Source organism: Augochlora pura, chromosome 11 (assembly GCF_028453695.1).
Source record: "Augochlora pura isolate Apur16 chromosome 11, APUR_v2.2.1, whole genome shotgun sequence".
NCBI classification, from domain to species: domain Eukaryota; kingdom Metazoa; phylum Arthropoda; class Insecta; order Hymenoptera; family Halictidae; genus Augochlora; species Augochlora pura.
Window position 1 is genome coordinate 18,549,127 of NC_135782.1, and position 12,894 is coordinate 18,562,020.

The window sequence follows — 12,894 nt, forward strand, 5'->3', positions numbered from 1 at the left end:
GTTTCTGGTGCAGCATTGGTGAACCTATTCTTTTCTTCTAGGCGCGTCGCTCTAATCCCTTTTCTTTATAAATGATTTCACTGATTAGTGTGCAATAAACTGTCGAATAAAATTTATATAGGTCTCCGAGTCATTTTAAGATTGCATAGAATTTATTCATCCCCTCTAAAATTATTTAAAATTTATACAATGTTCCATAAAATTGTTTCAAATTTTTTTAGATATATACACCCCCTATAGAATTTTATAAAATTCATATAATCTCGTATAAATTTATACAGGTCCCAAAAATTTGTATAATATTTATATAAGCTCTATAGAATCGTAAAAAAATTATTTAATATATAACCACTCTCTATAAAATCCTACAACAATTCATACACCCTAATATAAATTTATTCAGCTCCCAAAGTCTTCTATAATATTTATATAATCTCCATAAAGTCGTAAAACAATTATTTATCCCCTAATGAAATCTACTGTCTTAGCAACAATTTAAAATCTATCTCCGCACATTGAACAACCAGGAAAAAATATAATTCTCGTATCTCAGATTATCGTGTCTCGCGGTTCATTCGCCGCGTTTTCTAATCGAACCGTTCGGCAAGGTGAATTTCATTCAGCACGTGCCTGGTGTAATTGTAGTCATCGGCATTGTCCGTTCACCACGTGCCGACTCATCGAATACGTACATGTGTGTGTGTGTGTGTTACGGCCGATTGCTTCGCGTACCGTTAAGAAATCCCACGGTAAATCATGCGCTAGGCTTGAGCGTGACGGAAAAACGACCTCAAATTTTCCGTCTCAATAACCTTTAGAGATTCGCAATCTCTTTGCTGTGCATTGCAACGTGTTTTATAGTGTTCCATTCTGTTTGACGATGTTTGATGGCGTTTGATGACGTTCGGCGACGTTAGATGACGTTCGGCGGCGTTAGATGACGTATAAAAGGCATTGATTAGTTTAATGAATAAATTATGACTAGTATAATTGAAAGATAAGGCTGTGGTTTCATTGCAATTTTTGCTATAGTATAATACTGGTGTTTGGCGGCGTTAGATGACGTTTGCAGGGCACTAAGTAATTTAATAAACAAATTATGATATCACGATTGAAAAATAAGGCTGTGATTTTATTGCAACTTTTTGCTATAGTATAATCCTGACGTTTGGTAGCGTTTGACCGCGTTTGATGACGTTTGCAGGGCACTGCCTAGTTTAATAAATAAATTATGATAATACAATTGAAAAATAAGGCAATGACTTAATTGCAATTTTTTGCTATAGTATAATCTTGATGTTTGATAGCGTTTGACCGCGTTTGGAGACGTTTGACACCATTTAAAGGGTGCAACTGATTAAATTAAATAGCTAACTAAATTCTGCTGATAAAATTAGTATTATTCATCACAATTAATTCTCTACTAAGCCCAGTAATTCAAAGAAAATTCTTTCGCAACGTCTTGCATTATACAAAGCGTTTATTCTTCGTGAATCTCGCGCGATGACAGAGCTTCGACCGTATCGCTTCCGACCTTTCGGCGGGCGCACGGTTTAATAGGCAGATGGAAAATCCTAAACAGGGATTTAGGATTGACACACGCTCGTTTCGCAGAAGGAGCAGCAGAGGCCCGCTGTCTTGCTCCCCGGCTGTCGCAACGATCGCTGGCTCGCCAGTGCGACGCGCGCGCGCGCGCGCGTGTGTGGCAATAATTTCCCGACGGTAATCGGGACGCGACTGCGAATCGGCCGTACGATAGAAAGCTGCCTGCTTGCCCCCTCGGACGTTATATTTTATATCCGCGGAATGCCGGGACAGTTTTATGGGTCCCGGCAGCTTCCAACCACGGAAAATCATGGTTTTTCCCCCTGGCTTGCACAATCGTCTGGGGAAACCCCCTGTACCCGGGAAATTTAAATATTTCTTTATGACTGAAGCTTGAAATTCTATAATTCTATAATTTAAATATATTTAATTATTAAATAATAAAATAGTAATACAGTATAATGTAATAAGTAATAAAGTAGTTGGAAAAATATTGAGATAACAGAATAGTCGAATTAAAATTAAAATAGCCACGCAATTAATAAAACAGCCATTCCAACGTATAATAAGTAATAAATAATAAAGTAATAGCAATAATGTAACAAATAATAAAATATTTAGAAAAATATTGACATCATAGTATAGTCGAATAAAAATTAAAATAGCCGACTAATAAAACAGACAGTCCGACGAACAATAAAATGGGCAATAAATGTAAATAAAATGGACCGGGCAATAAAAATCGGTTCACCGATCCTTTGATAAAAGCGTGTAGCACGCCGGGATTTTGCAACGCGAATAAATCGAGAGTGGCGAGGCACGTGCACTTGCACAAGCGATTTTCAGAGGCGGCCATCCTTCTCGCAATGTGTCAGCTCGGTGGCCGGCCGACGAATGCTCCGGTAACGAGACAAGACAAGACCGAGACGTGAAAGACTGGAGAACGAACAAACGGCAGCAAGGAGGTCGTGCGCAGCCGAACACACCACGATCATTATCTTTTCTAGGCTGTTGCTCAGGTGCACCGGGATTCCTCGCGCTCCACGGTTTCCTGATCCGCGACGCTGCTAACGTCGCCGAGCTACCGGCATGCACCCCGGGTAAACTATCTTCCGCGGAGTTATGCCGGTTTCTGCAGGCAGTTTCTACCGGCCAGAAAACGTCCAATTAAATGGGGCATGCTTTTATCGGTGTAATCGGTATAGCCATTAAATGCGGCAATTTTCTGGTCGGTGCAACGTTCATCTCATTCTTCGAGCATTTTATTATTTATTGAGGTGTCTAACCAGTCATTTTATTATTTTATTCTTCCATTATATCGTTATTTATTTTATTATTTATTTGGCTGTCTCATCAGTCATTTTATTATTTTATTCTGTCATTATATTGTTACTTATTTTATCATTGATTCAGCCTATTTTATTTCCTTCGACTATGTAGTTCGACTATTTTATTATTTCTTTTTATTATTCGTCTATTTTATTAATTGATCTAGTGTCAGTAAAAAGCGTATCGCTTAAGGCGTCGACGATGTGGTGCAGCAATTAAGATAGTTTTTGCTCATCGATCATGGGATCTGATCAGAGTAGAACTCTGTTCGATTGAATCGATTAGAATTGAATAATCACGCGAGCATCTAAAAGTTAAATCTATTCGGTTTTTACCTCTGTCATATTTTGCAATTGTGATATAATCGTCTGCACGGACTCGTGTAATTCTACTCGACGTATGTATAAACATGTGTTACGTCAAAGCAAGACAAAAATTACAAAAATATCGGCAAGAGAAATGATTAAATAAATCTCTATAATAATCTAAAATAAATCTTATATAAAAGAGAACGCATTTTTGAATAAATAAAAAATCTTGCCATTGTTGCAAGACAATCTCTGCTTGCACAACCGTGCTCCAATTTTTCGCGATAATTTCCTCGTTGCAGAACGATCAGATAGCAAAAGGGAAACCTAAACGCGGATTTGCAAGCATTATTCCGCTTCCTCTAACAATCTTCCATTGCCAAAGGTGCTGGAAAAGGTATACTTAGGCGACCGTCGAAAATACGGCGACGAAAAAGAGTCCGCGAAATTGTGATCCAAGGTGCGCGTGCTGCATTTCCATGCGCAACGAGATGCCCATAAAATTACGCGATAAGTTATGACCATAGGCAACGGACGCAGAATCGGTTCAGGCATTACACGCGTGTAATAATGCCTCGTTATTGTTCCGAAGTTTTTCCGTAATGATAGCCCGCACGAAATTAGTTCTTTCACTTTTCCTGGCACTTTCGTTTCCAAGCTCCTTTCGAATACCTTTCGTTTACGCAAACGCAGATTTGTCGGATTAGCGCACGCTGTTTGTGGTACTGATCACTGTGGTATTTATTACTGTGATGCTGATTACTATGGTATTTATTACTGTGGTATTTATTACTGTGATGCTGATTACTATGGTATTTATTACTGTGGTAGTTATTACTGTCGTGCTGATTACTGTGGTATTTATTACTGTGGTGCTGATTATTGTGGTGCTGATTACTATGGCATTTATTACTGTGATAGTTATTACTGTGGTGTTGATTACTGTGCTACTAGAATATTTACTGTGCCACAGATTATAGCACAGGTGTTAAGTTTTACTAATGTAAGGCAGCAAGCATATTATTCAATTATTATTAAATCATTGCATCATCAACGAAGGAAGGAATCTTTTATTTTAAAAATATATGGAATGAATGAAATTAAAAATGGTCCTAAACATCGACAGTACCATTATTAAAAAATGATCTTGCCCACAAATATATTATTAAATTATCGTTAAATTATTGGAACATTATAGAAGGGAGCAATATTTTATTTTAAAAATGTGTCGAATGAATGAAATTAAAAATGGTCCTAAATATACATAATGAAACGCGTTCGAGAGGTGGGGAGAGGAACACTTCTCCCACGTTATTGTGACACATTAGCATTCCGACGAACGTATCAAATGCCAGGCGGCGAAAGATCAAATTACGAAGTTTCACTTGTGGCATTTTCAAGCGTGCGCACACACGCCGCCCCTCTTGCCGAACCATGTCACAAGTATTATACATCGTCGACGGTGCCCCCGACGATGCTTTAGGGTTACGTACGCTCCCCCGAATATGTCCAAACACTCTCGCATACTAGCGCGGTCTCCCTAATCGTTTATCAAGCTGTTTTGCAAACGTTCTACGTCCGCGATTTATTTATAATGTTATTCGGTTACTGTGTTTAGAGACAGCTGCTGGGAACGGTTGTTGGCCATTCTCACCACCGCGAGATGGTCGTCGTTCTCGCGTACAGGTGATGCAAACTACTCGATAAATCCAGGTGAAAAAATTTGTAAATCTAACTCGAAGTATGATAAAAGTGTATGCGAAGTTTCGGATCGATTGCTTTAACAGTTTTTTTTAAATAAAAATGAGTAAACTTTCGATATGTATTAGAAAGTAATATACAGGGTTGTTAAAAAATTTTGGCCTACTCTTCTGATTTATATTATAATTATGATAATTGATTTTTACATTCCAATTACATTTTACTATTAAAAAAAGGACCTTCGATAAATATTGAAGATTGCTGTTAAATAAAATTAATCTATAACTGAATAAAAAAAATATATATTAAAATGAAAGTTTTAAATTGTAAACCAGTGGCGTAGTCATCGAATTGTCATGGGAAATCATTATCCTGTGAAGGAGCGTTGTTCGTCGTTCTAGATAAGGCACGATTGGATAACAGTTAAGGTTAACGCGTGTAACGGATCGATGCTAAACAAACGGTCAATGGGATAATATATGGCGGTGTCTTTTATTGTCTTTTTTCCCAACCCGGCAAGGACCATCGCCTATATTTGTTCGATTAGGATCCATTCGACCCTGTGCGATCTGATCTTTCTCTATTCGATTATATATCGCTTTAAAACATTAATTTATATATATATATATATATATATATATATATATATATATATATACACATATATTGCGTTTACAATGCCTATTTGATTTAACAATTAGCACGTCAGATTCTGCAGATCATGATCCGCGAATCGAGGATACTCATGCGTCATTTCCCAAGAATTAGAATTCAAGGAAAGTTTCCTTAGTCGATTGGAAGATCAATAATAAAAGTGTAATAACAGTACGATGATAACGCAGTTAGATCTCGCTAATTAATACGTTTGGTTGCGTTTCGAGCATCTCGGCACTTGCTATGACTGTTTAAAAATATCCACTAATTAATTTGTGTCCTGAGTAAATTAAATATTATTATCATGGTTATTATTATTATTATCATCATGGTTATTATTATTATCATGGTTATTATTATTATTATTTCACTCGAGTGACCCAATTAGTATAATTTTCGCCAGCAACTGCATGCATTTTAATGCCCAAAGCAGAGCAATTTAACACGTCACGCAACAGGCAAACGTCTCGGCAGAGTGTTTATGTTTTCATGGTATCCTTCTCTCGCCTCTGTCAAGGTAACACCGCCTTGCCAAGGAACACCGTTGCCCTCAGAAGCGTGACCCGAGCCCGCCTAATCGGCACTATAGGCAAAGCCGTCGAACAGCTCCGTTCCAAAAGTAATACAAATCCGAGTCGCCGCATAATGTGTAACCCGAGAGTTTCTTTAATTTAACGAAGCTGTAAAAATCGGCCACAGATGAACGTAGCTAGCGGGAGGGAGAGTAGTTTTCAGCCCGCAACGTGCCGATTTAATTATCTGATTCTATCGATAACGCGAGATGAAAATTTGACTTTGTAATTCCGATAGTAAAGCAACGTTTCTTTTTTTTTTCCAGTTCGTTCCTTGCCCCCCCCCCCACTCTAATTTATTGCCACGGTACAGTCGTGATTTTGATATTCTAATTTCCCCCGGGCTAGCTCTGTTTCACCCAGCCTCACGTGTACCACGCGCGTCACAGTTTTACGAACACGCAGAAATTCACGCGATCGGTGCACTCGAATCGCTTATCGTCGCTATTTTTAAACGAGCACGCTACTGTATCTTTCACGCGGGGCTTCGTCGTGCAAAATATTGTTCCTTGCAAAAGCTATCTTCGCTTCTAAAAGTATATATAATATATATTCTCCGATAGCTCTTGCTTTTTAATACCAGTAATTTTTTAAATTTCTTTTAATTACTCAAATACTTTATAAGTGAATTTTTATTCAATTAATTTATTTTCTTCTTTCTTTGACAAATTATTTGGTGATATAACCTCAACATTATACTGAAAGATGCTTTCAACATTGCTCTAAATGCTTTGAATATTGCTCTGAATTTCATCCATAATTAATTGTTATCTCCAGTAGTAAATAATTGACGTAGAGCCAGGAATTATTGGACACCTGTTTAATAGACGCGATTTCGATTGTACGACTCGTCTCGAATACCATCGAGACGAATAACGTCGGCTATGTTAATTCATTCCATCGGTGTATCGAACTGGCGATAGAAATGGCACCTGCTACGAATATAACCAGTCGACACAATGAACTCAAAATACAAATGTCCTCGTTGCTAGTAATTTGGTTGCTTAAACAATTAATACGTTTTCTACTTTCTTCTTTAACGTTCTGATTTCATTTTTATATACTTTACAATCAAGTCACGATAATAATTGTATTGACAATAGAAATGCAAAGAATCTTTTATTATTTCATTTAAATCGTACTCTGGTTATTTAAATTGTTAATATATGATTTTGTTATCTCGCTTACACTGTTACAGCTCACGCATTACATCTTATATATTTTCTCGTTTGCAGCCATAATTCTCGACAATTATCCAACTCCGTATGGCAAAAAATTTATGAGTCGACCAACACAACGGCGACCAGAATTAAACGAAATTTAACTGCCAATTAGCTCTGTCGTAAACAAGGCTGTACACGGGCAAGGACAATGCCGAATGATCAATTTTTCTTGCGGGCTCCTCCTTTGGCGCGGTCTTTTCACTGCCGATGTACCGAGTGTCCCGGAAATCTCTTACAGAAATTATTTTATTTTAAAATTGTACAGATCCTTGAAACAGGCAATTGTTGAGGTGATTTGAAGCAACTTTCTCCTTTACGAAATTGTTCTCCGTGGCTTCGTCAACGAGATATTGAAGAAATACATGAACCAATCCAGGAGTGGGTATAACTGACGCAGCACCACGTGACTGGCTACTAGGGCGGGGCGTTCGCTGTACCCAGTTGCCACTGGTCCTCGATTTCCTTGAATATCTCGTGAACGAAGCGTCGTAGAAAATTTTTGCAAAGGAAAAAGTTGCTCCAAATTACTTCAGGAATCACCCTTGCTAATTGAAATATTTTTCCCATCGATTTTTAAAGAATATTTCCTTCCACAACTGTGGCTACACGTTCGATATCCTTCTGCAAACTAGCCACAAAAACCAGAAACCTATAAATCCGTCTACGAACGCGCAGAACTTGATCTACAAGATCCCAATGGTCCCATTAAACGCCGGTATTCAAATGTTCTATCTCGTAACTGTTTATTTATAAATACCCGGGCCTTAATTTCTCATGCAGTTGAATTTGTTACCGAGTCATACCGTCGACCCGTTAATCCTGTTAACGATGCCATCACGTCAGAATAAATTCCACCGCGTGAAACCTTTGATCGACCGCGTTTATAAGCAGACTTTCGTTTCGCGTCGTCGCAGCATCAATTTTGTTGCAACGAAACTGTCAAGTTGTAAATGTCTCACCGTGCGAACGTTTTTTCTTTTCTGGCCCCATCAAGGAACAATGATTTCATCCTCTTCCGTGAGGTAATCGGCTCCGAACTTGTCGCGAGGATCGCGCGTGGCATTGGACGAGGAAAAAAGGAAGCTTTTTTCATATATCCGAGGATTTTATGGACGGTCACATGAATCCTCAACGCGTGTGTCCAGGAAGGATGATCTCGCTATTAGCATGGCCAACGCGAGCCGCCTTTTTATTGCTTCATTGAGACCTTCTTATGGGGACGCGACGTACTCTCCTTACGTTTCCTTTGTTCTCGGACGGAATGCTATCATAATTGCTTCGACGACCGCGCCTGGCAAAACAGTATTAAGAACTGCTACCTCTTCTCTGTATCTACGCGAGCTATAATATTTTTTTTAACTTGAAAACCTCGTAGATTTTTAGTAATTTTTATTCAGATAACTTTGAAGATTATTAAAAGACTTAATTAATATTTTTAAAACGCTTTAGTATTTTTAATAATTTTTATTTAAGCCATCTGGGCTTTTTATATATTTTTAAAATTATAGAGCATCGTTATCAATTTTTATTTATATAATTTAGACGTGTTATATATTTTTAAAGACCCAGAATTTTTAATAAGGATTATTTATACCACTAATCAATTTTTCCAGGTCGACTATATTTATTATTATATTATATATATATATTTATTATTATATAATATTAATATCTATATTCTCGTACTATATTTATTATATTATATTAATGTCTAATTCTTGTCCTAGATTTGTTATTACATATTTATTCATACAGTCTCCTAAATTACACTTTGGATTCTAATACGAGATCACAATAACGTTCCGTGACGATTACGAATTCGATCGTCGCAAATGTCAGGCACAGAAAGAGACCGTATAACAGCGAGCCGTCATTAGCATAATGCAAAAATACTGTCGGCAGATCTCGTAATGTGCATTGTAATTCTCGGCTGCAAGGATTGCACGTAGTTGTAACGTTTTCAATTCCGACGTTTTGATCATTTTTCCGCGGTAATTGGATCAGTGGAGTTGCCTACCCCTGCCCCCCCCCCCCTAAGCAAAAACGTGACTTATTCTCCTGCGAACGCAAAACGTCAGCGATTTTAATGCCTGGATGGAAGCATCAACAATGCAGTGTCCTTTTAATTAATTTTATATTAATCAAGTAAGATATTTCGATCTTTTTCGTACACAAAAATAAATAAAATAATAGAATGGAAAAATTTGACGAGACAAATTCGATAAATAGAAAATTAATTGCTAAAAATATATAATTGTCATAGTATCGGCTGTTTTATTATTGTACTATTATTGATTGGGAGTATTGTGGCCTACGTCACTGCGATCCTATCGGCTCGCACGGTTAAGAAGTTTGCAAACGTCCTCAACAAACAATCGTAAATTCAAGTGCTCCATTTACGTGCGTAATTAATTGCGGTGCTTTAACATAATTACGTGATGATCTGCGTCCACTGGAAACCAGTTCACCGTGGAAATTTGTGTGTGCCGATCGCGTGTTTGCTCAGTCAGGCTATCGTTGACATTGGCGTGTAATATGCGAACGCGGCGGCACTCGATCGACCATTTTGTCTCGATAACGTGCGATTTAGTCAAAAACGTTTGCTTAAAAATTCATTTAATTATTCTTTCTAGCATTTATTTCTTCATAGTATCTTTATATCGTTGCTATTTATTTATTCTGCTAAAATTCATCGAGTCTTAACCCCTTGCACTATAATAACGAGTCAGACTCGTGATGAAAATTCTATAATAAAAATAAACACGGATATTATTAATTTCTTCCAAATCGAAATAAAATTGAATTCTTCTGTCATCGAAGCTTAGAAACGGAAATAAATAAAGACGATATAAGGAATAAAAATTACCTGGTTCTATCAAGGAAAGTATTTAGGATAAATAAGTGGTAATAATGTAAAAATAGTTGCAAGGGTTTGACAGTATAAAAATAATTTGCAAAAATGCAGCTACTAATAAATACTATATTTAACGACGGCGACTGGACTTAGAATAGCCGCGATTAGAATGCGTAGGATTATTAGCTAGCCGGTCGTAAGCCGGTAAACCGTAGAAACGATGCGCGTCACGGTCGACCATAAACTTGAACTTGCCCGCGGGGGAAAACTAGTTTTCTTCAGGGTGTTTTCGCGTTATAATTAAACCCGTGGTACCGCGCGCGGCCGGCTATTACGTTGCCGCGTGTGACTCAACCAGCGATGGTACAACGACCATAAAACAGCCCGCGGTTTGTTACATTGTCCTTTGCTTTCTCCTCGCTTGAACCCGCGGGGAACGCCGCGATCGAATCCCCGGAACGCTGCACGCATCGTAGCGAGCATCTTAACAAACCTCGGACGATTCCGCGGGGAACAAGGTTCTGCCGGCGAACCCCTCCGTTAGCTATCGGTTTCGCGTTCGTCCAAGGCCTGCACTTGACCCAGTAAACACCATCGCATCCTGGATGCATTTATTTTTCAGAGGGGGACATTTTTTTTTACCTTTTATATGGGTTTGTTCACATTTTTGTCAGGCGATTAGATTTTTAATTCTGAGGGATTTATTTTATTTTATTAGGGAGAGTTAAGGTAATTTTACTGTGATTAGTTCAATTAATTTGGCTGAGCAGAATTATATTAATTTGACTATAGAGAATTCAATTAATTTGACTATGCAGCATTTAATTAATTTTATTAAGCAGAAATCTATCTATTTGGCTATAAAGGATTTAATTAATTTGGCTAAGCAGACTTCAATTAATTCGCCTATGAAGAATCAATAAAAATTGACCACTAATAAGGGAATCAATTTAATCGCGACAGCTAAATCAAGGCAATCAAGAAAACCTGATTCAATGGAATCTCAAAGCTGCTTCCCCCGTTCGAACAAAAGTCGTGCGAACGCAATCTCGCGATTGTCACGACGCGACATAAATCACTCTGATCTCGCGAGAGTCATCAGCGTGAACATTCTCGCAATTTCCAGCAACGTTCGAGAACAATTTGCAATACCCTCAAGGTGTCCCGAGGCGATCCCACAACCATAAAACCGCATGGGGGCAGAGGCCCCCCCGTGAGCGTCAATCAATCATTTACTTACTCCTCTTATGGTTCACGGCGCTGGATGAGTGCACAGGTGACAGCGCAGCGTTGAACAGACGGTTCACGACCAGCGACGACTTTCTCTTGATCGTGCACGTCTTTTGGCTGATCGTCATCGACGTCATCTCCTCGGACTCGCTCGAGTCGTTTTGGTTCTGCTGGTTCGTCCCGTTCGTCTGCGTGTTGACGGCCGAGTACCGGCGGCCGGCGATCCTGTTCCATATCATCATGAAGTCCTTCATGGTGACACCGCCGCCACTTCACTCTCTGTCGAATGTCAGGGGTTCGGGCCACCGGGCACGTGCGCGTTCAATCACACCGACGACCTTTTCTTTTGCTCCGAGTATGCACTTCCAAGGTAATCGATTCTCTTTGGTTGCGGCGATTTTATTGGGGCGATTTTATTGAGTCGATCTTGCAAGCGTGATGGTTCGAAGGTTTTAGAAAATGAGTTTATTGAGCTGATAGTCCAAAGACGATTTTCCAAAGTTTATTTCCCCAAATCTGTTTTCCAAAGATTATTTTCTAAAGTCAATTTTTCGAGTCGGTTTTCCCAAGTCAATATTTCCACGTCAATTTTCCAAGTCAATTTTCCCAAGTTAATTTTCTTAAGTCTATTTTCCCAAGAATTTTCACAGGTTAATTTTTCCAAGTCAATTTCCCCAAGTCAATTTTCCAAAGACAATTCTTAAACTGTTCCAAAGATGATTTTCCAAAGACACAATTTACTAAACACGCTCTTCAAACCACGATCTGTCCAAAACAGTTCTGATCGGCGACTATCCGAAGTCGCTTTTCCAAAAATCCTTCTTTCACAGACGATTTATCAAAGTTAATTTCTCAAAATTAATTTCTCAAAAATAATTGATCCGAGCTGATACACGTTTCGCGATTGTTCACAGACTTGTTCTCCCGCAGACGATATTCGGAAGGCGACAGTTCAAAGTGGAGAAGTTCCCCATAGGATAAGAGATCGTGGTACCCGAAGAAGACAGGTAGAGATTGTCGCGGAGAGGTATAAGGAGTCCGCGACTCAACAGGTGCGTACCGCGTGCGCTTCTGTGCAAAAGTGATGAAAACTCGGGTCGGTGGAAGTTCAAAAATCGTGTTAGAGACATTGCAGGCTGCCCCACTCGGTCCCGCCCGTGACCAGCACGTGGAGCCTTCGCCAATGGGGGAGCTGGACCGCTGCGTGTCCCCCACTACAGGTGAGAAAGATCACTGTGCCCAGGTGGAAAAGTCCGGGGAGAACCAGTAACAATTGCACGGCCGCTTGGTCGCCGCGATCAAAGGTCGGAGGAACGGCGTGCTCGCGGATCTAGAGATCATCGGGGTAGATCTCGTCTCGATCGCGTCAGCTCTCTGCTTTCTGATCTTCTGGTACCTTCGCCATTTGATTTGTTTTTTTATTTTCTGAATGATTATATGGATCCTCTAATTATTTTTGAAATAACTATTTAGCTACT

At 39.0% G+C, this 12,894-nt stretch overlaps 1 protein-coding gene across 1 annotated transcript in view; it reads right to left on the bottom strand.

Annotated features, from left to right (window-relative positions):
* LOC144477393 (scavenger receptor class B member 1) overlaps positions 1-12,517 on the bottom strand; it is a 24,619-nt gene extending 12,102 nt beyond the window's left edge. Inside the window, exon 1 of the mRNA XM_078195139.1 lies at positions 11,427-12,517. Coding sequence (XP_078051265.1) covers positions 11,427-11,670 — 244 coding nt within the window. The 5' untranslated portion in view covers positions 11,671-12,517. The remainder of the gene's footprint in view (positions 1-11,426) is intronic.
* Between the last annotated feature and the right edge of the window lie 377 nt (positions 12,518-12,894).